Below are 22,930 nucleotides of genomic sequence, written 5' to 3'. Positions count from 1 at the left end.
GGCTGCTGTGTGTGACTCCAGATCGCTAGACAGCAGGGCCCACGCTACTTTTCCGCTTCCCCCAGCACTCTAAATAGGACATGTGTGTGGAGAGGGAGGCGGCTGGGGGAAACGCATATGTTCAAGTGTACACACACTCGCAAAGACTATCGGGCCCCATTTAAAAAAACTATAATCATTCTGTCCTGAGGGATTAATGGCCCCATTTTATAGGTGGGAAAACAGGCTCTAAGAGGTTAAGTAACTGGCCTTGACATTCATTCTTGTGTTTACAGAGAGGAGAATCTGTACAGGAAAAACCTGAGAAGAGATATACAGGGTAAACCTAAAGGGGAATTATCAAAGGCAGAAATGTACAGACATATATTGGGGGAGTAGGCAGAAGGGAAAGGGTGTGAAAGAGAAAAGTGAGTTTGATGTGATGAGATGGGAGGGTTCTTACTGGGAAATAGAAGGGAAAAATCAGAAAACAGTTCAGGAAAGACCACAGAAGAAAATCCTGATCAATTAAGGAAGTCCAAGCTGAGAAGTCCAGGAAAAACATGGCTAAGAAAAATAAATCCTCAGTCCTGTGGGCAAGTGGGCTGGGGTGACAGCGGAGGGAGGGCAGGAAGGCTGTTAGCCCCCCAGTACCAGACAGGAAAGCAATGAAACTGCAGGGGCCCAGTGGGCTAAAAGCCAAGCTCATGTTTTCACAGAACAAACAGTGCCGACTTCGGGTACCTCCGTGGCAGTAGTGACGTGGTGGCAGGTTGCTGAGCATCCCACTCACCTACACTGTGAGGCAAGCCTTTCTCCTCAAAGGTGCATGAAGGCAGACTCAGAACCTCACACATATCAAATGAACAAAATGTGTAAATTACAATGCGGAATTCCAGCATGGCACTTGTAAAACAGCTGAGCAGTGTATCTCTGACAATATAGATTTAGATCACAATCCAGTTCTCTCTGCTGTCCTCCCGCTTCAACCTCTGAACCTAATGAAATGATCAGATGTCATGGCAATTAATGGAACTTTCTATGGGAAGCCCCTTTGAATGGACAATGCTCTTCTCAGCAAATCAAACTGATGAATTATGAATGACAGGAATACTGACCAAGAAATGAACCCTAACCTAGCCGTGGATCTGTGTCTTGGGACACAGGGCATTCTTTGAGTAGGTGGTTAGTCATCCCTTAAAGTCACTACCCCTGCCTGCTTCACAGGGTGGCTGTGAGAGGACCTCATCTGAAAACCTTCAGTTGTACTTCACAAGCATAGAACATAAAATGTGGTTTTGTTTTTGCTAGGCTATTTTCCTCAACTCCGCTGTAAGTGGCTGTTGTCCTCGGCCACCTACACAACAGTGTTTGTTTCAGGCTTTGCACAGAGCAGTTACTCACTGTAGCAGGGATCCTAGGTGAAGGGGGTAGGTGTGAACTCCTGAGGCAAAGAGCTCTAGCCTAGTCAAGTTGTCCCGCTTCCTGTTTACTGTGGCAGCATTTCTGTTCCTGCTTTGCCATCTCCACCTCTGGTTTGCCCAGCACTCTCCCTTTAGGTGGCAGGCTATTTTGGCCATATATACAGCTGAGGTGATTCTTCGGTAAGGACTGTCACCAGGGCACAAGGCTGTAGTCTCACTGTTCCACTGTGCCTCAGGAGCCTGTTCTGCCTGTTACGTTTTCCTCCCAGCCAGTCGTCTTGGAGTCAGACCCAAAGCTGGGCCTTCTGGTTTGCCCTCTCTTGACTCCAGCCTGAGAAATGGTTAGCAAGGAAAAGGGAGCGTCAGGACATGTCCACAAATGCTGGAAAATCACCACCCACCACTCCTTCTCAGTATTAGTATGCGGAGTCCTGAAAAATGTCACAAACCTTATATATATAATGTTTTTGCATAATGTGTATATATATATATATATATATATATATATATATATATATATATATATATATATAAGGTACGTGTGTGTGTGTATTTTAACCAGTAGAAACAGAGATGGACAGAGAAGCCTCTGGAACTGGCTGTGAGAAGGCACAGAGCACACCCACACTACAATTTTAAGATATGGTTTGCTTAGATGTCAGTGAACTCCCCCCACCCAAGTGCCTTAAGTTCAATTTTAGCGGTCATTTGAGAAGAGCTTTGAATTAGAGCTAAATAATAATATTTAGCATATATGTCAGACACCTTGGTAAGTACTTTTCATGCATTAGTTTACTTAATCCTCACAGGTTCTGAGATAATCATTATTCCTTTCAACAGATGAAGAAATGAAAGTTCAGACAGGTTAAGTAACTTGACAAAGATCAAAGGGTTGGCATGGTCAATGTGGGATCTGAGGTCAGGACTAAGGTAAAGGTCAAGGCTCTTAACTTGCACAAGGCTGTATGGCCCGTCTCCACATACTTCAGGCAATGCCTGTGCTTTTGCCTGGCTGTCACTCCCCCACCTCCAAAATGCTCACAAGTGGTTTCCAAACCAGCTTTCAGAAGACAGAAAAAAACACTGGCATGGTTCTGGAACCTGAGGCCTCTGGTAACCCCTCTATGAGTTCTAACAGTTTCTCCTGTGAGGGGTTGTCAACCTGTGCCCCCCCTCCTTCAGCTGGCATATCCACAGCCTATCTGCCTGGCAGGTTGGAGGTGGTCCTGAGCCCTGCCTCTGCATTGTATGGCTTCTCCTTTCTTTGCCGAGGCTCTAGAACAAGAGAGCCAGGCCAGTGGTGTTCCTTTTCGGTCCTCTTTGCCGAGTACCAAAGTATTTCCACCTGGATACCAGAAGGTAAGATTCAGGAGAGCTCTGTGCTGTTCACCACCAAATCCTCAGGAGTGCCTGGCATGTGGTAGGTATGCAATAGTTGTTGATGAACCCCATGAATGAGGTAATTGAAGAATAAGATTACGGAATTGCTGACTGCAAAGCAGGCAGCACGTTATTAAGTGGGTTATGTGAAAGTGAACTGTGTAAAACTATAGCTTTATGTCTTCCAGAAACAGGAGACATTAAGCTAAAAAACAGAGTGAAGAATCCAAAGCAAGAGGGAGAAAAAATCAGTTTAAAAAATAAGGGATGGGGCAGGGAAGAAAGAGGACATTCCAGACACTTAGCCATTCCCCACTCCCAAATATTACCAAACACACGTTCAAACTGAGAAAAAGCGTTTTTAATTAACACACACATACATTCATGGGACTTAAACAAGATGTAGTAAAAAAAAGTCTTTAAAAAAAAAAAAAGAGAGAAAAGAAATCTGCATTTACTTGTAAACTGCCCAAGAGCTGGTGGATTACCCCGCTGACAGGACTGCCCAGAGAAAACAAACGCACAGATGATGAGGTGCACCAACACTGTTACTGAGTAAGAAGTCCCAACCATAGACCATGCTCTACATGCCCAGCCTCTGGGACCCTGATCCTGCCTCCTTAGAGACCAACCAGGACAGTCCCTTCCCTAATTTTTCAACTCAGTCACTCGTTAATGGGTCACCTCTTAAATTTTTTATCTTTAAATTTAAAAATTACCCTTGGTTTAAAGACTCCACACATTATTACTGGCCAGTCCCCACCAACTATACTTGTTTTGATAGAAATAAAAAATGCAAATGCTCTGAGCCTGGATGACAACACGCCTTTATCTCTCTTTTACATCTGGGGAGATTTTTGTGAAGTCAAAAGCAAGCTATTATTTGTACTGTAAAACAAAACCAAATGCCAGCCCTCCAAAAGTGACAAAGGCACCACTGCCATCAGGAGATAGGAAATGTAAAAATGCTGTTACTTTACTGCTACACAGATGCGTTTTGTGCACGGAGAGCCTCTTCACTTAACATGATAAAACTAATAGAATTATATTTTCCAGTAACAAGAAAAACAGTTTAGAAAAAGCAAACAGTTACACACAAAAGCATAAACACTTACAAGTCCCTTAATTTTTAGCTTGCAATAAGGGTAATAAGTTTGACATACATTTCCAGAAAATTAGACAAGATTATTTTTGGCACAGCAATACTGCCAAACACACCACCACTCAGTGCAAGCTTTGTTTGGCCAAGTCCCAAAAGTGGCCTGACATTCTCTGTGCAATGAACATTTTCTCTCCCACTACCATCCCATTTGCTGGGCAACAATAGCAGGAGGGAGACAAAATATGGGGACTTAAAAGGGAGAAGGATAATACTTGATTTGGGAGAAAAGTCATGGGCTACTTGTGCTAAAAGAGAATCACAGAATTTGTATGAGAACCCAATGCAAATACTGACTGGAGTATGACCTGGAGACGGAGATCTCTAACCAGAGTCATAAATACAAGGGCCCAAACCGATGTCTGGCCATTTTTAAAGGGACAGATGAAGTATTTTTCTCTAATGAGGAAAGGCAATTTAAAATAGAGGCTTTTCTTATTGGAACAGCTAAATAAAAATGTATCAAAGTGGCTTTAAATTTGATGAGCAGTTATCTGTTGAAACTGCAATACAAAAGGGTCACTTAAAAAAAAACCTGAATAACCCACTCGTCCCCCCGTCAATGTACACAATTAGAAAATATTTACACACTGTAATTACAAGCAATATAAGCAGTATTTTATACTTTGAGATTTTGTACACTTTACACAATGCAAAATGAGAAAAATATGAACACTTATAAAATTCACACAAATAATGTATCTACAAAGTATTAAATTACAAAGGGTGAAAGCCCCCATTGTTGGGCAGATAGATGCCAGAGTTTCAAGCTTCTGTCAAATAGAACTCTTTGTATCTATCTCATTAACCGTAAGTGGCATTTTCTAATAATACCCTTGAGAGGTAGTATCAAGATAATATTCTTACCAGTAAACTCAACACAGAATAAAACTTTTGTTGGTCGGACTCTTGGAGCCTCTTTCAGCTGGGGTTCTTGGGAAATGGATCCACTACGTCTTCCCTATAAAATCTCTAACTGCTCAATGCTTGACATGGGCTCAAAAGTTATTTATACTATTGTAAATGATAAATTTAAGATAAAATGCTTTTTACTCCTAAGCCTCAATTTAGAGGTAGAAAGTTATTTTTCCAAAATTTATTTTCTACCCTCTCAAATCATAAATTCCCAGTCCAATTCTCTTCTTCTCCAACGTCCTTCCTCCCCGCAACCGGAGACATGAGAATGCTGAGGAAAGCAGTGTCATCCAAGTCAACATTGAAAGAAAAAAGTTGGCATTTTCATTCAAGAAACAACCCCCCCTAAAAGGACACTCAATCAACAAAAGAATTTTTCAGTTAGCTAGTAAGAGTCTATTTACTATCAAAGGCTTCAAAGGGCCCTTGGGCTAAGACCAGCATGTGCACTTCTACTAACCCTCCACCATTTAAACCAAAGGATGGCTTTCCAGTGTTTAAGAATTTAGAGCAGCTGTGGTTTTCAAGTGCAACAACTTTAAAATACAAGCACACACACGTGCACGCACACACACACACACGTGTGCAACATTCCAAAGAATAAACCCCATCCAAGACTCTACCAAGCTTACATACTCATGAAAGTAAGGTTTTTGGAAACTTGTCTAGATCGTTAAGCTCCTATAATAAAGACTTCTGTAATATAGCTAACCAAGGGCCAGAATTCTAAGATTTAGTCAAGATTCTAAGTTTTAACCAGTATTTAAAAAATATATATACACTTAAAAGGAATCCAAAACAAACTGCATATGAATGTTTTGGCATAAAAACAGAGATACTATTTTATAGCTTAACCTCTTCCCCTTAAGGGGGATGTAACAATATACCAAATTTATGTTTCTCAACTCTTTAAATGTATTTTAAAAACCTAACAGATTTATAATCTTGAATAGTGAAGGAAAATGTATGGATTGAAATCTCCCTGTGGTTTATAGGAGTTACAGAAAAGATTTATTCTTTTTGTTATTAAACTCAATTCTAAGATTTCTTTTTGAGTCCTAAAATAACCAAGGGAAACTTAAACTCAACTGGAACTTGGTCTTGATTTCCATGTCCAACTACTCAAGTTGGTCCAAACCCTTCCTGACATATTTCCCGTGGTTATCCAAGTGCCATAATTACAATAATAATAATAAAACGATAACTGGCTTACAAGTTAACAAGAGAAATTAACGGGAGCAGATTAGACATGCAACTATTAGCCGCTTCTACCCCTCCCCTTTTGTTATAGGTTCTGCTCTTTTTAAAAGGCCAGTTGCCTTAAAATTAAGCAGATCACGTTTCATATCTGCTTCAGAAATGGCAAGTTCTTTATTACCAGATCCATACTAGATACTCAAGTGGCACATTACAGCACATTCCTAAGCATTCCACTGGAGTCTGTAGTATTCTTTCTAGTCCTCTAGGAAAAACTATTGTTGAATTTCTCTTAGTTCATATTTTTGCTGCTTCAACTCCTGTTAAGAATCTGGTACCCAGAAGTCATGAAGCTGCCCCTAGAAAAGGGAAAGGGGAAAAAAATCAGGATAAAGTAAAGTCAGATTGCGGATTAATCCTTATAAAGCTACTAATCATCCAGGTTTTTCATAAAGGAAGCAATAAAATGTTTATATTGTACATTTCCCTGACAATTTATAGTAATCAATTTTCACATTTTGTGATCTAACAAAAAAGTATAAAATAAAAGCAAGATGTTTTCCTCACCAACACACGAGTGGAGGATCACATTTAAGAAAATTAAGTAATGTCAGGCTAATATAAAAGTTTTGGGGAAAAACGTTTTGGTATTAAATTCTTTTGTTTTAATTCCACATTAGCAAAGGTGGCCAGCCTAAAATCTTTTGAGATTAGAAACTGAAACAACAAAACATTAGCTTTAGATTTCTCAAAGCCTTCTCTAAAAGAGCATGCATATCCTAAGAAGCGCAACTGTAGCAAAAGAGTCAAAATACAAAATACTGAGATTACTTTTCTTAATCTTCACTGTTCTGTTGCTTTGATATAAAATATATCAACTGCTAAATCTTATCTACTGTAATTATGGTCCCTGGACCAGCAGCATCGCCATCAATCTGAGAACTTGTTAGAAATAAGCATCTCTCAGGTCCCACTCCAGACCTATCAAATCAAAATCTGGATTTCAACAAATTGATGCCTGTGCACATTAAAATTTGAGAAACCATATTTTTATTTATTTTTAACATATTAAAAAATGTTTATTTTGAGAGAGAGAAAGCATGTGTGCACAAGTGGGGCAGAGGCAAAGAGAGAGGAAGGGAGAGAGAGAGAAAATCTTAAGCAGGCTCCACGCCATCAGTGCAGGGCCCCTAGCGGGGCCTGATTCCTCGAACCATGAGATCATGACTGGAGCCAAAATCAAGAGTTAGATGCTCAACCAACTGAGCCACCCAGGTGCCCTGAGAAGCATCATTTTAGACAACAACATATTAGTTTGTAAAATGAAAATTTATAGTATGGCAAATTTAATACCAGGTGCTTAAACAATGCCTGTCTTAAGCAAAGTCCCCTTAGATATGACACTAAAAGCCTAAGTAACAAAAGGAAAAATAATAAATAAAACTGGATCTCATCACAGTTAAAGTTAACTTTTGTTCTAACAAATGATACCATCAAGGCAATGAAAAGACAACATACCGAATTGGGGAGTATATCTGCAAATTATATACTTTAATAAGGGATTTGTCTTTGGAACAAATGGAGAATTCTTTTTTTCAAATTTATAAGTCTATTTCTTTATTTTTGGGGGAGACAGAGACAGAGTGAGCAGGGGAGGGGTAGAGCGAGAGGAAGAGGGAGAGAAAACCCAAGCAGGCTCTGCACTGTCAGCGAAGAGCCCGATGCGGGGCTCAGACTCAGAAAATGAGATCATGACCTAAGCCGAAACTGAGAGTTGGACATTTAACCAACTGAACCACCCAGACACCCTATACAATTTTTTAAAGTTTATTTATTTATTTGAGAAAGAAGAGAATGAGCCAGGGAGAGGGGCAGAGAGAGAGGATCCCAAGCATGCTCTGTTCCGTCAGTGCAAAGCCCCACGAGTGGCTCAAACTCATGAGCCATTAAGATCATGATCTAAGCCGAAATCAAGAGTTGGACACTTAACCAACTGAACCATCCAGGTGCCCCAAAACAGATGGAGAATTCTTACATTTCAATAATAAAAAGATAAACCAATTAAAAAATAAGCAAAGAATTTCAACAGACATTTCTCCAAAGAAGCAACATGAATGAACAAGCATATGAAACAATGCTCAACTTCGACATCATTAGTCATTAGGGAAACGTGAATCAAAACCACAAGGAGATTCTACTACAACACTTTACTATGGCCATGATAAAAAACAACAGATAATAACAAGGGTCAGCAAGAATGTGGAGAATTTAGAAACCTCATACATTCTGGAAGGAATGCAGAATGGTGCAGCCACTTTGGAAAACAGTCTGGCAATTCCTCAAAACGTTTTAACACAGAATTGCCATACGACCCAGCAATTACACTCCCAAATCTTTTCATTTGAAAACATATGTTAATACAAAAACCCGTGTAAAGGTACTCATAGAAGTATTATTCAGAATAGCCAGGAAGTGGAAACAACTCAAACGTCCATCTAATAAATGGATAAATCAAATGAGATATATCCATACAATGGGATATTATTTGGGAACAGAAAGGACATATGTGGTACAACATGGATTCACCTAACGTGTTGTGAGAGAAGCCAGTCATAAAAGACCACACAGGATACCATTTCACTTTGATGACTGTAAAGAATAGGCAAATCTACACAGACAGAAAGAGCAGTGGTGATCTTAAGGCTTGGGGAGGTGGGGGATAGAAATGCAGGTGGTGGGGAATGGACAGTGACTTAACGGGTGCTGGGATTTCTTTCTGGAGGTACAAAAAAGTACATTAAAATTCGGTAGTGATGGTTACACAACTCTATACACATACTAGAGACCACTTTAAATGAGTGAATGTATGGTATGAGAATTTTATCTCAATAAAGCTGTAAAGAAAAATGTTCCTCAGGAAATAACCTCCATTTGATGCAATGTAACATTTTAAAATGGGCTCAATCATCTCTGGAAATAAATTAATATAAAGCAAACAAAAACTAAAAACCATACACAAACTATTATACGGGAGTTTTCAGTTTATCTTAAGATACCTGAAAGCAAGTGTTCTGTCATATTTTTTCCGAACAGTATGAAGAAATACCATTTAGCAAAACTACTAAGAATAAAATAAAATTGTTTAATAAAATGACACCTGAGTAGGCCGACAGTTCTGGATTATTTCCTGCCATTTTCCATGTATCCTGGCAACCAGGTCTTTTACCTTAAAACACCAAAAAGGGGAGAGAGGATCAGATCAAAACATCCGTAAGTCAATTTAATGTTTTATACAAATTACCTGATAGTTATGACAGGCCCACACCCAATAATTCAATTTAATTTTGCCAAAAAAGAGAAAATAAACTACTCAACTTCTGGTTTTCAAATCATAGTGATTAAGACTTTTCTTGATCACTATCATCTAAATTACTGAATGCTTCCTTTGGACTCTATTTTCCCATTAGTAATTAAAGATCATCCAGAGAAAAACATATTCCCTGCCTTCAAGACACTTCATACTTTCAACATGCTGGCTTTTGAACACCCACTAAGTGTGGACTTAGTTATAGGCCCTAAGGCTTTGGCTGTTTCCTGACATTCCAACTTCTATTTGAAAGACTCAAGGCTGCAAAAACGATGGTCATTTGCCCCTTTCTACATTATCAGAAGATCCAAGTTTCATTGTTATGCCTCTCTAGGTTTCTGCAAAGTACTATGAATCCTCTTTATTATTATTAATTTTTTTCTTAAAATTTTTTAGTGTTTACTCATTTTTGAGAGAGAAAGACAGAGGACAAGATGGGAAGGGCAGAGAGAGAAAGGGAGACACAGAATATGAAGTAGGCTCCAGGTTCTGAGCTATCAGCACAGAGCCTGATGCAGGGCTTGAACCCACGTCGAGTTAGCTGACTGAGCCACCCAGGTGCCCCTACTATTATTTTTTAAATGTTTATTTATTTTTTAAAGAGAGAGAAAGAGAGCGTGTGTGAGCACACCCTAGCAGAGAAAGGAGAGTGAGGATCTGAAGCAGGTTCTGTGCTGATAGCAGAAGCCTGATGCGGGGCTCAAACTCACATCATGAGATCACGACCTGAGACAAGCTGAATTCAGATGCTTAGCCAATTGAACCACCCTCGGGTCGCCACTGTGAATCCTCTTTAAATACCAAGTATATTCCTACATTTGAAGGTTTAGTAAGACTGATAAACTTTTCCACCACTCTAGAGATTCTCAATTAGCTCTTAAACAGAATTGCTTGAGAAAAATGTTTTAAACAAGTCAGGAATTTTATAGCTGCTTTAAGTTTGTAAAGTAAATTAAAAGGTCTGCTTTCCCCCATCCCTTCAGAGTTTGGCAGATTCGGTTTCTCCAAAACAATCACCACCTTTTCTATTACAGGTTGTGAAGAGGCAATTTCTCAGCACAACCATCCCCTGAAGCAATTTCCATAGATTTGTGCTCTCTCCATTCTTAAGAAAGAGAAACCCTGGGACCAGTGTATTCTGACCCTTGTGGTTTTAAGAAACAAAAACCATGGGTGGTCTGCTTTCAGCACATCTGTCAGCAGCAGCCACTACCACCAAGTTCTACAGGCCAGTAACTTGAGTCCATGTTTAAAAGAATGTGCTTCTCTGAAACTATGGTTTCCACTCTAAGGCAAAGAGCTACCCCTACAGAGTTCTGCAAATCTGCAATCTGATACAACTTCATTAGTTGCTCATCTTTCTACTTAACTTAAATCTACTAAAATAAATACACATACTAAATCCAAATAGGCATTGTTGAAATGACTAACCTTTACAGCTAACTAATGTAAGATATAAAGTTACAAAGCTGAAACTTCACATTTTAATGACTTATCTAAACACAGTGGCAAAAAAGAATCAGCTTTATATCACAAATGCTAAAAGATGACTTGGAATGAAAAAACCCTTAAGAAAAAGCTTTTTAAAAAAGTGTTACTTATTTTTGTTTCAGGAAAAAACTGTCTAATCAGTTCATTAATACTAAGGTTGCTTTCCTAACTCCATTATAATATTCTGCTTTTCTACTGTCTTTGAATATACTAAAGTTTTAAGAAAAAACCTTATGAGCTAGCTTACTGCTGAACCATTTCCATCCTAGAGCTCAGACTGGGTGACGTAGAGCTGGGAAATCTGAAGAATCCTTTTTAATATATCCGCTAATGGAACATTCAAAGAACAACAGCTAACCTACTTCTTCTCTATGAAGAAAAATTTTTAACATCACAAAATTTCAGAACCACTTTTAAAATTTACATATTTATTTAAACAATGCTTTTAACCCTTGAAACTCACACATAAAAGTCTTAAGTTGCACAAGAGGAAAAAAGCTAGTAAATTTCATTACAACTGGAAGAATTTTCTCCTTTGTTGTCAAGAGCTTTAGAATAGAGTACAGTAAGAGGAAAAATGTATTTGTTTTGAGATTTTTTTTCCCTTTCACTTTTTAAAAGTAATCTCTGCAACTGGGGCATCTGCATAGCTGCTGGTTAAGCATCTGACTCTTGATTTTGTCTCAGGTCATGATATTGCCATTCATGAGTTTGAGCCCCTCGTTGGGTTCTGCCAGGGATCCTCTCTTACTTTTTCTCTGACCCTCCCCTGCTTTCTCTCACTCAAAAACAAACAAACTTTAAAAGAAAAGCAATTTCTACACCCAATGAGGGGCTCAAATTTACGACCCCGAGATTAAGAGTTGCGTGCTCTAAGGGCGGAGCCGGCCAGGCGCCCTTCCTCTCATTTTTAATCTAGTTAGCAGTTCTTAGTAGAAGCTGACTTCTGTTATTAAAGGAGAAGGTCATATTTCTCATGTTATTTTTTTAAAGAAAGGCTTATATGCTATATATGTTTCTTTTCCTCAAATATTAACATAATCAAGGTTAACCAACAACAAAACCTAATGATTCTTTGAAAAACACACTTACCTTAGTTCTGTAAAACAGTCTTGCATCTTCCCTAATATCACACTTAACGTGCTTTTCCAAGGCCCCACAGAGATGCACAAAGTGTTTCTGTGCAAAACAAACATGAGGAATGAAAACAACTGAGGCATCGCAAATTAACAAAAAGATTATGCTGTTAGAACAAAACCATTTAAAAACCTGTAATTCTCCAGTGAGCGATTTTTGATGTTAACCATCCAACTTTATAGCAGTCATATTGGTGAAATAACAACTGCCACCACAGTAAGACTATTAAGATTTACTCCAGGTTGACATAAAAATATACACAAAAATCAAAGTTGTTTTGCTGTATAGTAAGCTACATTAATGAAAAATTAATGCTAGAGCTCAGACTGTGAAGTAATGCTCAGAAATTTAGAGTCCTTTTTTTTTTTTTTAACACATTCTGTAATTGAATATTCAAATGACAGCTAACTTACTTTTTCTCTATCAACAAAACAAGCTTTAAAAGTACTTTCTTGGGGGCGCCTGGGTGGCTCAGTCAGTTGGGCGGCCGACTTCAGCTCAGGTCATGATCTCACAGTTCGCGGGTTGGAGCCCTGCTTCAGGCTCTGTGCTGACAGCTCAGAGCCTGGAGCCTGCTTCTGCTTCTGTGTCTCCCTCTCTCTCTGACCGTGCCCCCCTCATGTTCTGTGTCTTTCTCTCTCTCAAAAATAAAATAAATGTTAAAAAAAAACCAAAGTACTTTCTTGAAAAATTAAGTGTCTTAAGTTTTAAAAGTGTACAGTCCAAAACAGTCATTGTCATACATACAGTAAACCTGGATATACTAAGGTGAGAATGTGAGGGGAGGGAGGGGGCCACCGAAAAAAAAAAAAGGTGAGAATGTAAATGGGTTCTTAATTAAAATTTGAAAAATTTACAATCTTAGATCTAGCAATTCTAGTTCTAGTAATTTATCCTATAGAAATGCTTGTATAGGTTGGTAGAGATCTACAAATTAGCATGATCATGTAAGTAAAGGTGGAATCACAAAGAGTATAATGTTCATCAAAAAGGTTTTGAAATACTACAGTCATTAGACAGAAGTGCTAATATCTTAAGGCAAAAAAAAAGTTGCAAATATGAATAGTAGGACTCCATTTTTTGTTAAAGTTAGTATATGCAAATTATGGAGAAATTTATAGGATGGCACTGGATTATAGAAGTCTTTCACTTTTAACCTTACACAGCTTTAAAATCATTGAACTTTTAGACAATAATCATTGCTTTTAATCAGAAAAAAATAATTTAAAAAATGTGAAGACCATATAAGAACAATACAGATACGTGACAAATAGATTCCAACCAGGAGACCAAACAGAATTCTATGTGCAATAGTGTTTCTACAATTTCATGAACCACTCACTGCATAAAGAAGGAAATCATCAACAAAATGAAAAGGCAATCTATGGACTTGGAGAAGATATTTGCAAATGATATATTTGATAAGGGGTTGGTATTCAAAACATAAAAGCATGGAGAAATGATACAATTACAAGTGGGCAGAATACCTAAACAGGCATTTTTCTAAAGACAACATACAGCAAATAGGTACATGAAAAAATGCTGAGTCTCATTAATTGTCAAGGTAATGCCAATCAAAACCACAGTGTGACATCACTTTACACTCGTCATAATGGCTAGACTTAAAAGACAAGAAAAAACAAGTGCTGGCAAGAATGTGTAGAAAAAGGAACTCTCATGTGACACTGGCAAGACTATGAAGTGGTGTGGCCACTGTGGAAAACAGTATGGAGGTTCCTCAAAAAATTATATAGAAATACCATATTATTCACTTATTCCATTACTGGGTATTTACCAAAAAAACAAAAACACAAATTTGTTAATTGTGTGGTTTTTTTTTTTTGAGAGAGTGGACACACAAGCAGGAGAGTGGGAGAGGGAGAGAAAGAGTCCTAAGCAGGCTGCATGCCCAGCACGAAATCATGACCTGAGCTGAAATCAAGAATTTGACACTTAACGACTGAGCCACTCAGGCACTCCCAAAAACACTAGTTTGGAGGGAAAAAATGAACCCCTATGTTTACTGCAGCATTACTTACAATAGCCAAGAATAGAAGCAACTCAAGTGTCCAGTGACAGATAAATGGATAAAGAAAATGTGATATATATACACAATGGAATAGTACTCAGCCATAAAAAAGGAATGGTATCTTGCCATCTGAGACCAATGGATGGACCTAGAGGGTATTATGCTAAGTGAAATCAGTCACACAAAGGAAGACAAATACTGTATGATTTCACTTATACATTAAACCTAAAAAACATAACAAATGAATTAAAAAAAAAAGCAGAAACAGACTTATAAATACAGCAAACAAACTAATGGTTGTCAGAGGTAGGAGAGGTAAGAGGATGGGCAAAACGGTTGAAGGCGAGTGGGAGATAAAGGTTTCAAGTTAAGGAATGAATACATGGGGATAAAAGGCACAGCAGAGGGAACATAGTTAAAGGTACTGTAATGGCACTACATGGTGACAGATGATAGCTACACTTGTGGTGAGCACAGCACAATACATAAACTTGTCAAATCACCATGTCCTACATCTGAAACTAATGCAACACTGTGTGTCTACTTAAAAAAAAAAAAAAAACCGAAAAGCAAAACAACAAAACCCAAAAAAACCCCACATGAACTGTCTTGTGTCCTTTTCACAATGACTAAGGAGACGTTAAGTCTTAAAACAGGTTGGAAGGGGCGCCTGCCTGGCTCAGCTGGTTAAGTATCTGACTTTTGCAATTCAAGCCCCACACTGGGCTCTCTGCTGTCAGCCTGGATCCGCTTCTTAGACTCTCCTAATCTCTGCCCTTCCCCCACTCAAATGTGCTCGCTCTCTCTCTCCCCCCAAAATAAAAAAATAAACATTACAAAAAGTAAATAAATAAAAAACAGGTTGGAATACCTAGAGTATGAAACATGAGGACTTAAACAGGAACTTTTCCCCAGAAGTACAGATTATGGTAATAAGGGAAGAACAGAATAATTCAAAATGAAAATTTTAACGTGGGGGGATAATTAAGAAATGCATATCTAAAGTAGCTTGACTTACTATCAGTTTAATTCTGAAGGCAAATATTATTTCTAAAAACAAAAACGAGTAGTGGGAGAAGACACTGGAAGAAACCAGCTTAGAGCTGGCCCATTTGGTGACCCTGATTCTGTTATTAATGTATTACATTGTTGTCAAGTTATGATGGTTAAATCACACTCCAATAAACAGAACTAACATGTGCTGACAAATAATTCTTGTCAATGATATGGTTGCAAAGTTACTATTACTCTTCTCTCTTTGGTGTACACTGGGATTTCTATAGTAAACTCAAAGTTAACTTTTACCAAGTTTTCTCCTATACAAAGAATGTTCATTCATTCCATCAAGTGACACTAATTAAAAACAAAATGGCACTAAAAACTACCTACCCGTTGTCCAGAAGAGAAAGAATGAGAACAACTAACTTCACCAACTAAATGAAGAAGAATGTAGGTCAGATAATATGCCTGTTAGAGAAATAAATAAAACAAACACCCATGAATTATCTAGCATAGATATCATCCCAGTTTACAAATTAGGAGAGTTTCCCAGGAAGGATTAAGAATTTGCTAAAGTTAATTGAGCTGGTAAGTAGGGAAAAGCCAACCACTTAGCCTAGGCTTCCTGACTTCTAGCTCAAGTGCGTTCCTTTTAGCTAGCATCTCACAATTGCCCTAGGAAAAGTATTACAAAAAATACTCCTAGTATTAAATTACAAACCACCATCTTTTAACCTCAATTCTCAAGATTACTGGAGTTTTATAACAACAAAAAGTAAAAAATATCATGTACTTTTTAACTGTGTTTGCTAGAATGTATCTAAGTCTCTAAATCCAGAAATGCCTATGCTGTCAATCTGTAGTTAAGAAATTGGCATCAGTCATGCTCATATGTACTCTTTTGAGATGAGCTAGCCTGGATACCTGCTTTTCAAGCTCCATATGAAGGCTATCATCAATAGTGCCATTTGGTTGTTCAGCCCTTTTCTTCAAGACCATTTTCTTCAACAAATCAGAAGGTTTCATTTGCACAAGATAGCGATGTAGGACCGATATCTATCAACAGAAAGAAGAGAAACAGAACAATATGAAGCAATACAGTTGCTCTTTCCCAGTCTACTTTTTGTCAGTGGTCCTCTGTTCATTTGGACTTCTCTAATTTTGCCTCTTTAGCTTTCTTCATAGTCCAGTGAAACCAATTCCCCTTTACTTAAAAGTCCTCAATTGCTGAAAATGTATTTTACATTAAAAGGTTCAGTATTTGTAATTGAGGATAAAAGCTTGAGGAGGAGAACAAATGGCATTACAATAGAGGCCAAAAAGAATGCTTTCTCTGTGAAATTATTTCAAAGTCAGCAAAGTTGAACCTCCCTGTGAGAAGTCACTAAATTCTGAAAAGTCGTCTCCATTGAAGGAAGTAAATATCACTGAAAGGATTGAGAGCTATTTGCCTGCTGGCTCAGAAATGGTCCCCACAGATCTGGGATCAAATCTACCTGAACTCCCTTATCCCTTTCAATCTCCACGTCCCTTAGCACTCTGCGCATACTTCTATCATTGTTCTTACTACACTGAATCACAAAGACTGGTTTATTTTGTTCCAACCTAGATTATGTTTTTAAGGGTAGAGTCTCTATCTAATTCATTTTTTTATCCCTGGGACCTAGTAGAGAATAGAGAATCTTACATTGAATTGCAGTTGACACAAGAACACATCGAGATCAAGCTATACATTGAGTTTTAAAATTCCAACTTATGTGTACCCCTGTAGCCCCCTTAGTGCTATTAATATTTATAAAAAGCTTTCAGGGCCTGTTGGTGGAGATTCCAATGGACGCGTTTAAACCCACTCACATATACGTGATATATTCACGTACTAGTACTAGTACAAGTACTAGAGGCCAACCATGTTTAAGCTCTGCAACGTAAAGACTAATATTAAAACAGGGACAAGATGCAATTAATGTATAGTAGTTTTGCAACTTCTGATCTTGTGATAAAACAGCTAATCTTGACAAGGTGGAATGAAATAGCCATATTTATATAGCACATTACGACTTTCCGAGCAGTATCCACACATTAATTCATCTAATTGTTCACAACCATCCTATATGGTATTGGATATGATATCATCTCCACGTAATGGATCTCATTAGTTACGTACCATTCTAAAGATTACAGTGTTATGCCTGAGACTTGAGATTTAACCCCCAGAACTTTTAACCTAAGAAATGGCAATTTTCCCTATACCTACCCCAATATCTTTCCCATTTGTGAAAAGAAAGCAAAAATATTATTTATACCTGAAGATTATTGGCATTAGGGATATCTTCATGTTTCTCACCCAAAAGCTTTGAAATAATCACTAGGCTGAGGCACTGTCTCAGTTGCCTGGAATTAGAATTTAAAAGTATTTATTAAGAATGCATTTTAATCAACACCGCTTGAGAAGCATATGAATGATCTAAAAGGGGCTCTTCAAATTAGAAACATAGCTAATGTTTCAAGAGAAGGCAGTACAAGAAATGTATAAACTTTAATAGAACTGTAAAATTTTCATGTAAAATATCTGAACATAAAAAGTTAGACTGTCTAAAACTCAGGCAAATCATTAAGAGCCTTTATCTTAGACTCTGCTGATTTACTGAGGAACCTATTTTATTACTCAAATTTATTTTTACTAAAAAAAAAAAAGCCAGTTCATTCATTTTCATATGTGCCATCTGTATCTGTATTTAGTTATAAGATAAGCTAAAATTTAAAAAAGAATATTATGGGGTGCCTGGCTGGCTTCGTTGTAGAGCATATGACTCTTAATCTCAGGGCAGTGAGTTCAAGCCTCACACTGGGTGTGGAGCCTACTTAAAAAAACAAATTCAAGAATATTAGAAAAATGTGGGGTGTCTGGGTGGCTCAGTCAGTTAAGCGTCCGGCTTCGGCTCAGGTCATGATCTCTTGGTTCGTGGGTTCGAGCCCCCCATCGGGCTCTGTGCGGGCGGCTAGCTCAGAGCCTGGAGCCGGTTTCAGATTCTGTCTCCCTCTCTCTCTGACCCTCCCCTGCTCGCGCTGTCTCTCTCTGTCTCTCAAAAATAAATAAAAAGTATTAAAAAAAAAAAAGAATATTAGAAAAATGTTTTAAGTATTAGAGTCGGCTGTCAATGCCCTTTCCCACAGCTGAATATGAAATAAAAGACTGATCTAATATTCAAGGAATGAGGAAAGGGAATAAAGAGCCCTAAAGCATTTCATTAATATAAACATAAAGTTTTCTTCACACTTAATTCTGAATTTTCAATACCTTCCGCGTGATGTCCAGTTAGGGACCAGCTGTACCAACCACAGAAGGTTGTGGGGATGACTAGACAGTTCATTTATCGCCAGACAGAGTTCAGGCACCTGAAAACAAAGAATGAGCAAGATTTTTCAAACAGGTCAGTGGAATCAAACATCTAACAGATCACCCACATCCTTTCTTGCCCTAATGGAAGTATTATGACAAAAAGAGCACTCATTTTTAGAAATAGCACAGAGTCTAGAACCTGCTAGAACATACACAGTACACAGATTCAATTTTATTTTAAATATTTAAAAATTTTTTAAATGCTCATTTATATTTGAGAGAGACAGAGCAAGCTGAGGAGGGGCAGAGAGAGAGGGAGACACAGAATCCGAAGCAGGCTCCAGGTTCTGAGCTGTCAGCCCAAAACCTGATGCAGGGCTCAAACTCACAGAGCGTGAGATAATGACCTGAGTCAGCGTCAGACACCTAACTGAATGACCCACTCAGGAGTCTCTCAATTTTATGTTTGTTTTTTTTTTTTTTAATATTTTTTATATTTGAGATAAAGGCAGACAGACAGACCAAGACAGAGACAGAGCAGGAGCAGGGAAGGGGCAGAGATGAGACAGAATCTGAAGCAGGCTCCATGCTCCGAGCTGTTGGCAGAGTCCAACGGGGGACTCAAACTCATGAGCAGTGGGCTCATGACCTGAGCTGACGTCAGAAGCTTAACTGACTGAACCACCCAGACGGCCCCCCTCAATTTTATTTTAAACTCCATGACTAAACAGATACATTTATCAGAATTACACTTGTGCTACACCATACCTGTATCTGTACCTAAACAGTCCTCCCTGGAAGAATCACAAACCTAAATCTCAACTGATCTAAATACAAATACCAGTTTCTAAAGGTATAAAATGAGAGTTGCAGAAGATCACACATGTTCCTGACCTGGGATTTCTTGCATTTTAGGGATCCTCAACTATTTCAGTATTTAAAGTCTAACAAAATTGCTTCAAAATAATCTCTGAGTGGGGGAGGAAAGTATGGGATGAGGGTAACAGATGAGACAAGGTTGATAATATCTTGTTAATTGTTGAAACAGGGTGATAGGCATGTAGGGGTTCATCAAAGTCATCTCTCTACTTTTGCCCATTTGCAATTTTCCACCAAAAATGATTGAAAAATTGAATTTTTAAAAACTAACAAAAATTATACATGTTTATCCTCAAAATGGCTACAGATGTGCCACGCAAATTTCTGTTACATGTGTGACTCTGCTTCGTCATTTCACGTAGGGCTCTCCTCAGGTCACTTGCAGACTGGCCTTCCCTGGCTGCTCTACCTGAAACAGCAGCGCGTCCCAGCCTTGCTACTCTCTACACCCATATCCTGCTTTACTTTAATTTGCAGCCTTTATTTCAACTTGACATGATATCATAATCTACATCTACTGTATTATCTAACCCTCTCACTAGCATAAAACTGCCATGAAGGCAAGGCCTTATGTTTCTCACAGCTGTACCTAAATTACTGCTTGAACTTCAGTAAATTCCCAGTAAATACTTTTTCTTAAATGTACAGCTGCAGCTTTAGAGAAGGTTCAGTTATCATAGATTTAAATACAGTTCCAGCAAAGAAGATCCCTTCCGCAGTTTATTTTTCATCTGCCAAAGATCTTAAGTTTGTTTAGAAACTAATTCTGTATGCACTATGAAAGTCAAATTGTGATGGCAGACCACAAAAACCAACGCTAAAACCAATACACAGGCTTTAAGTATAGTTACCTTTGTGTTCCAATCTCTAATGTTCTTCATCAGATTTATCAGGAGGCTCTGAAAGTCCACTAGAGGAATCTGTTTCAGCTGTTTCTCCAAACTCATTTTAAACAACATTAAAATCAGCAACATTATTTCACGATCCTGGTAACCTTCTGGATGTATAGATGTACACAAGCCTAGAAACTGTGACACAAGTGCAGAGACAAAACAACTTATGGAGATATATTTTACGTGAAGAGTTTAAATTCAAAAATTTTCTGACAAAAAATGCAAAAGAGAAGTTATAGAAAATAAAACCTCAGATGTCTAGAAAAAAGGCAAAAAGAAATATGCATGTTAATAGTTAAATTAGGTGGTAAGTGTTTTCATCTTTAATTTTCATTTTTGAGATTTTTAAAAATGGCTCAGTATCGCTGCTTTGATTCAGCCACTAAAAAGACTGAACACTGTTACTCTGTTTTTCAGAGAGAGAGTGTCAGCATGCGTAAGTGAGTGTGCCTTGGTGTGTTTGCCTGAGTGGGGAAAGGGGCGAAGGGAGGCGGGGAGGGGGAGAGGAGGAGACAGAGAGTGAGCGCGAGGAAGGGCTAGTGCAGGAGCATCTTTTTTTTTTCCCATAATATTTTATTGTCAAATTGTTTTCCATACAACACCCAGTGCTCTTCCCCACAAGTGCCCCCCTCCATCACCACCACCTCTTTTCCTCCCTCCCCCTTTCCCCTCAACCCTCAGTTCATTTTCAGCATTCAATAGTCTCTCAAGTTTTGCATCCCTCTCTCTCCCCAACTCTCTTTCCCTCTTCCCCTCCCCCTGGTCCTCCATTAGGTGTCTCCTGTTTGCCTGTTAGACCTATGAGTGCACACATATGGTTTCTGTCCTTCTCTGCCTGACTTATTTCGCTTAGCATGACACCCTCAAGGTCCATCCACTTTCCTACAAATGGCCATATGTCATTCTTTCTCATTGCCATGTAGTACTCCATCGTGTATATATACCACATCTTCTTGGGTACCACTCATCAGGTGATGGACATTTAGGCTCTTTCCATGATTTGACTATTGTTGACATTGCTGCTATGAACACTGGGGTACATGTGCTCCTATGTATCAGCATTTCTGTATCTCTTGGGTAAATCCCCAGCAATGCTATTGCTGGGTCATAAGAAAGTTCTATGGATAGTTCTTTGAGGAACCTCCACACTGTTTTCCAGAGAGGCTGCACCAGTTTACATTGCCACCAACAGTGTAGGAGGGTGCCCATCTCTCTACAACCTCACCAGCATCTATAGTCTCTGCATTTGTTTATTTTAGCCACTCTGACTGGCGTGAGGTGGTATCTCAGTGTGGTTTTGATTTGTTTCCCTGATGATGAGTGATGTTGAGCATCGTTTTATGTGCCTGTAGGCCATCTGGATGTCCTCTTTGGAGAAGTGTCAAATTAAGGAGGCTCCGTGCTCAGGGCGGAATCCGCATTGGAGCTCAGTCTAACGACCCTGGGATCCCAACCTGAGCCAAAATCAAGAGTCATGCACTAAAGTGGCTGAGTCTCCCAGGCGTCCTTATTATTAATTCTTAATCACTAAGTCATATGGTAAGTAGTAACTTTTATTTTCATACATCCTAATTTTTAAAAATCGTTTCCAAAAAATATTGGTTTCTAAAAGCTTCTTGGTAGGGGTGCCTGGGTGGATTAGTTGGTTAAGCATCCAACTTCGGCTCAGGTCATGATCTCACGGTTCATAGGTTTGAGCCCCACATTGGGCTCTGTGCTGACAGCTAGCTCAGAGCCTGGAGCCTTATCTTCGGATTCTGTATCTCCCCCTCTCTCTGACCCTACCCTGCTCATACTGTCTCTCTCTCTTTCTCAAAAAAAAAAAAAAAAAAAAAAAAAAAAAAATATATATATATATATATATATATATATATAAATATATGTTACTTGGTAAAGATTTCCTAGAACTACAGTAATTCTGTAACTTCAATCTAAAGCTCCTTTTTATTCCTAATACTAAAACAAAAGTAAAAACAGCAAAAACAATGTTTAATACAAAGATTCCTAATGAGAAATTCCCGAGATTGGAAATCTACTGGTAAAATGCTAGTGATTCTGTTTTAAAACAACTAACCACAAAACGAAATGGTCCCAGTTCTATGCTAAAGACATAAAAAGAGTTTTCCCTACCTTAACCACATTTAAAATGTTGGTTTCAGGAAGAGTTGAAAAAATTGGCTTACAAGAGGAATCCTCACTTCCTTTCCCTCTCAATGGCATCTGTGTTTCAGAACTATTGGAAAGTGAATAAAACAATGTGAAATTAGGCACAAAATAATTACTTTAAGAAATACTGAACAATGAAAAGTTTTGTTTAAGCGTAGCTTATAAACAATAAAAGGAATATATCCATTTTAAGTTTTGAGCAATGTATGTAATCAAGAATCAAGAAGTAGAACATTTCGATTACCCACAAAAGTCCCTTCATGCCAGATCCAAGTCACTTTACTATCTTCCTTTCCAATTAAACACTAATCTGATTTCTATCTTTATCTTTGTTGCTCCTGGTGTCAGAGAACTATGTAGAAGGTGGCTCTGACTACGAAGAACTCATATTTAAAGATCTCATGAATAGAGAGCACTTATAAGTACCCCAATTCTGGTTGAGGTAATCGGTGGTTTGTGGAGGAGGAGACACAAGAATTTGGCCTCCAAAAGATATTTTCTTGTTTACTATAAAAATTTTTTTAGGGGGGCAACTGGGTGCTCAGTTGGGTAAGCGTCTGACTTCAGCTCAGGTC

General features: G+C 38.4%; 1 protein-coding gene across 1 annotated transcript in view; it reads right to left on the bottom strand.

Annotated features, from left to right (window-relative positions):
- Nucleotides 1-3,125: 3,125 nt before the first annotated feature.
- SLF2 (SMC5-SMC6 complex localization factor 2) overlaps nt 3,126-22,930 on the bottom strand; it is a 49,018-nt gene continuing 29,213 nt past the window's right edge. Inside the window, exons 12-20 of the mRNA XM_029932395.1 lie at nt 22,320-22,422; nt 20,148-20,324; nt 18,376-18,473; nt 17,381-17,468; nt 16,002-16,133; nt 15,468-15,545; nt 12,005-12,091; nt 9,212-9,280; nt 3,126-6,413 (exon numbers count right to left, since the gene is read on the bottom strand). Of these exons, the coding sequence (XP_029788255.1) occupies nt 6,378-6,413; nt 9,212-9,280; nt 12,005-12,091; nt 15,468-15,545; nt 16,002-16,133; nt 17,381-17,468; nt 18,376-18,473; nt 20,148-20,324; nt 22,320-22,422 (868 nt within the window). The 3' untranslated portion in view covers nt 3,126-6,377. The remainder of the gene's footprint in view (nt 6,414-9,211; nt 9,281-12,004; nt 12,092-15,467; nt 15,546-16,001; nt 16,134-17,380; nt 17,469-18,375; nt 18,474-20,147; nt 20,325-22,319; nt 22,423-22,930) is intronic.

This window comes from Suricata suricatta, chromosome 2, assembly GCF_006229205.1.
Source record: "Suricata suricatta isolate VVHF042 chromosome 2, meerkat_22Aug2017_6uvM2_HiC, whole genome shotgun sequence".
In the NCBI taxonomy this organism is placed as follows: Eukaryota; Metazoa; Chordata; class Mammalia; order Carnivora; family Herpestidae; genus Suricata; species Suricata suricatta.
Note: the sequence above shows the minus strand (reverse complement) of the source record. Positions and strands in the feature narration are given on the sequence as shown.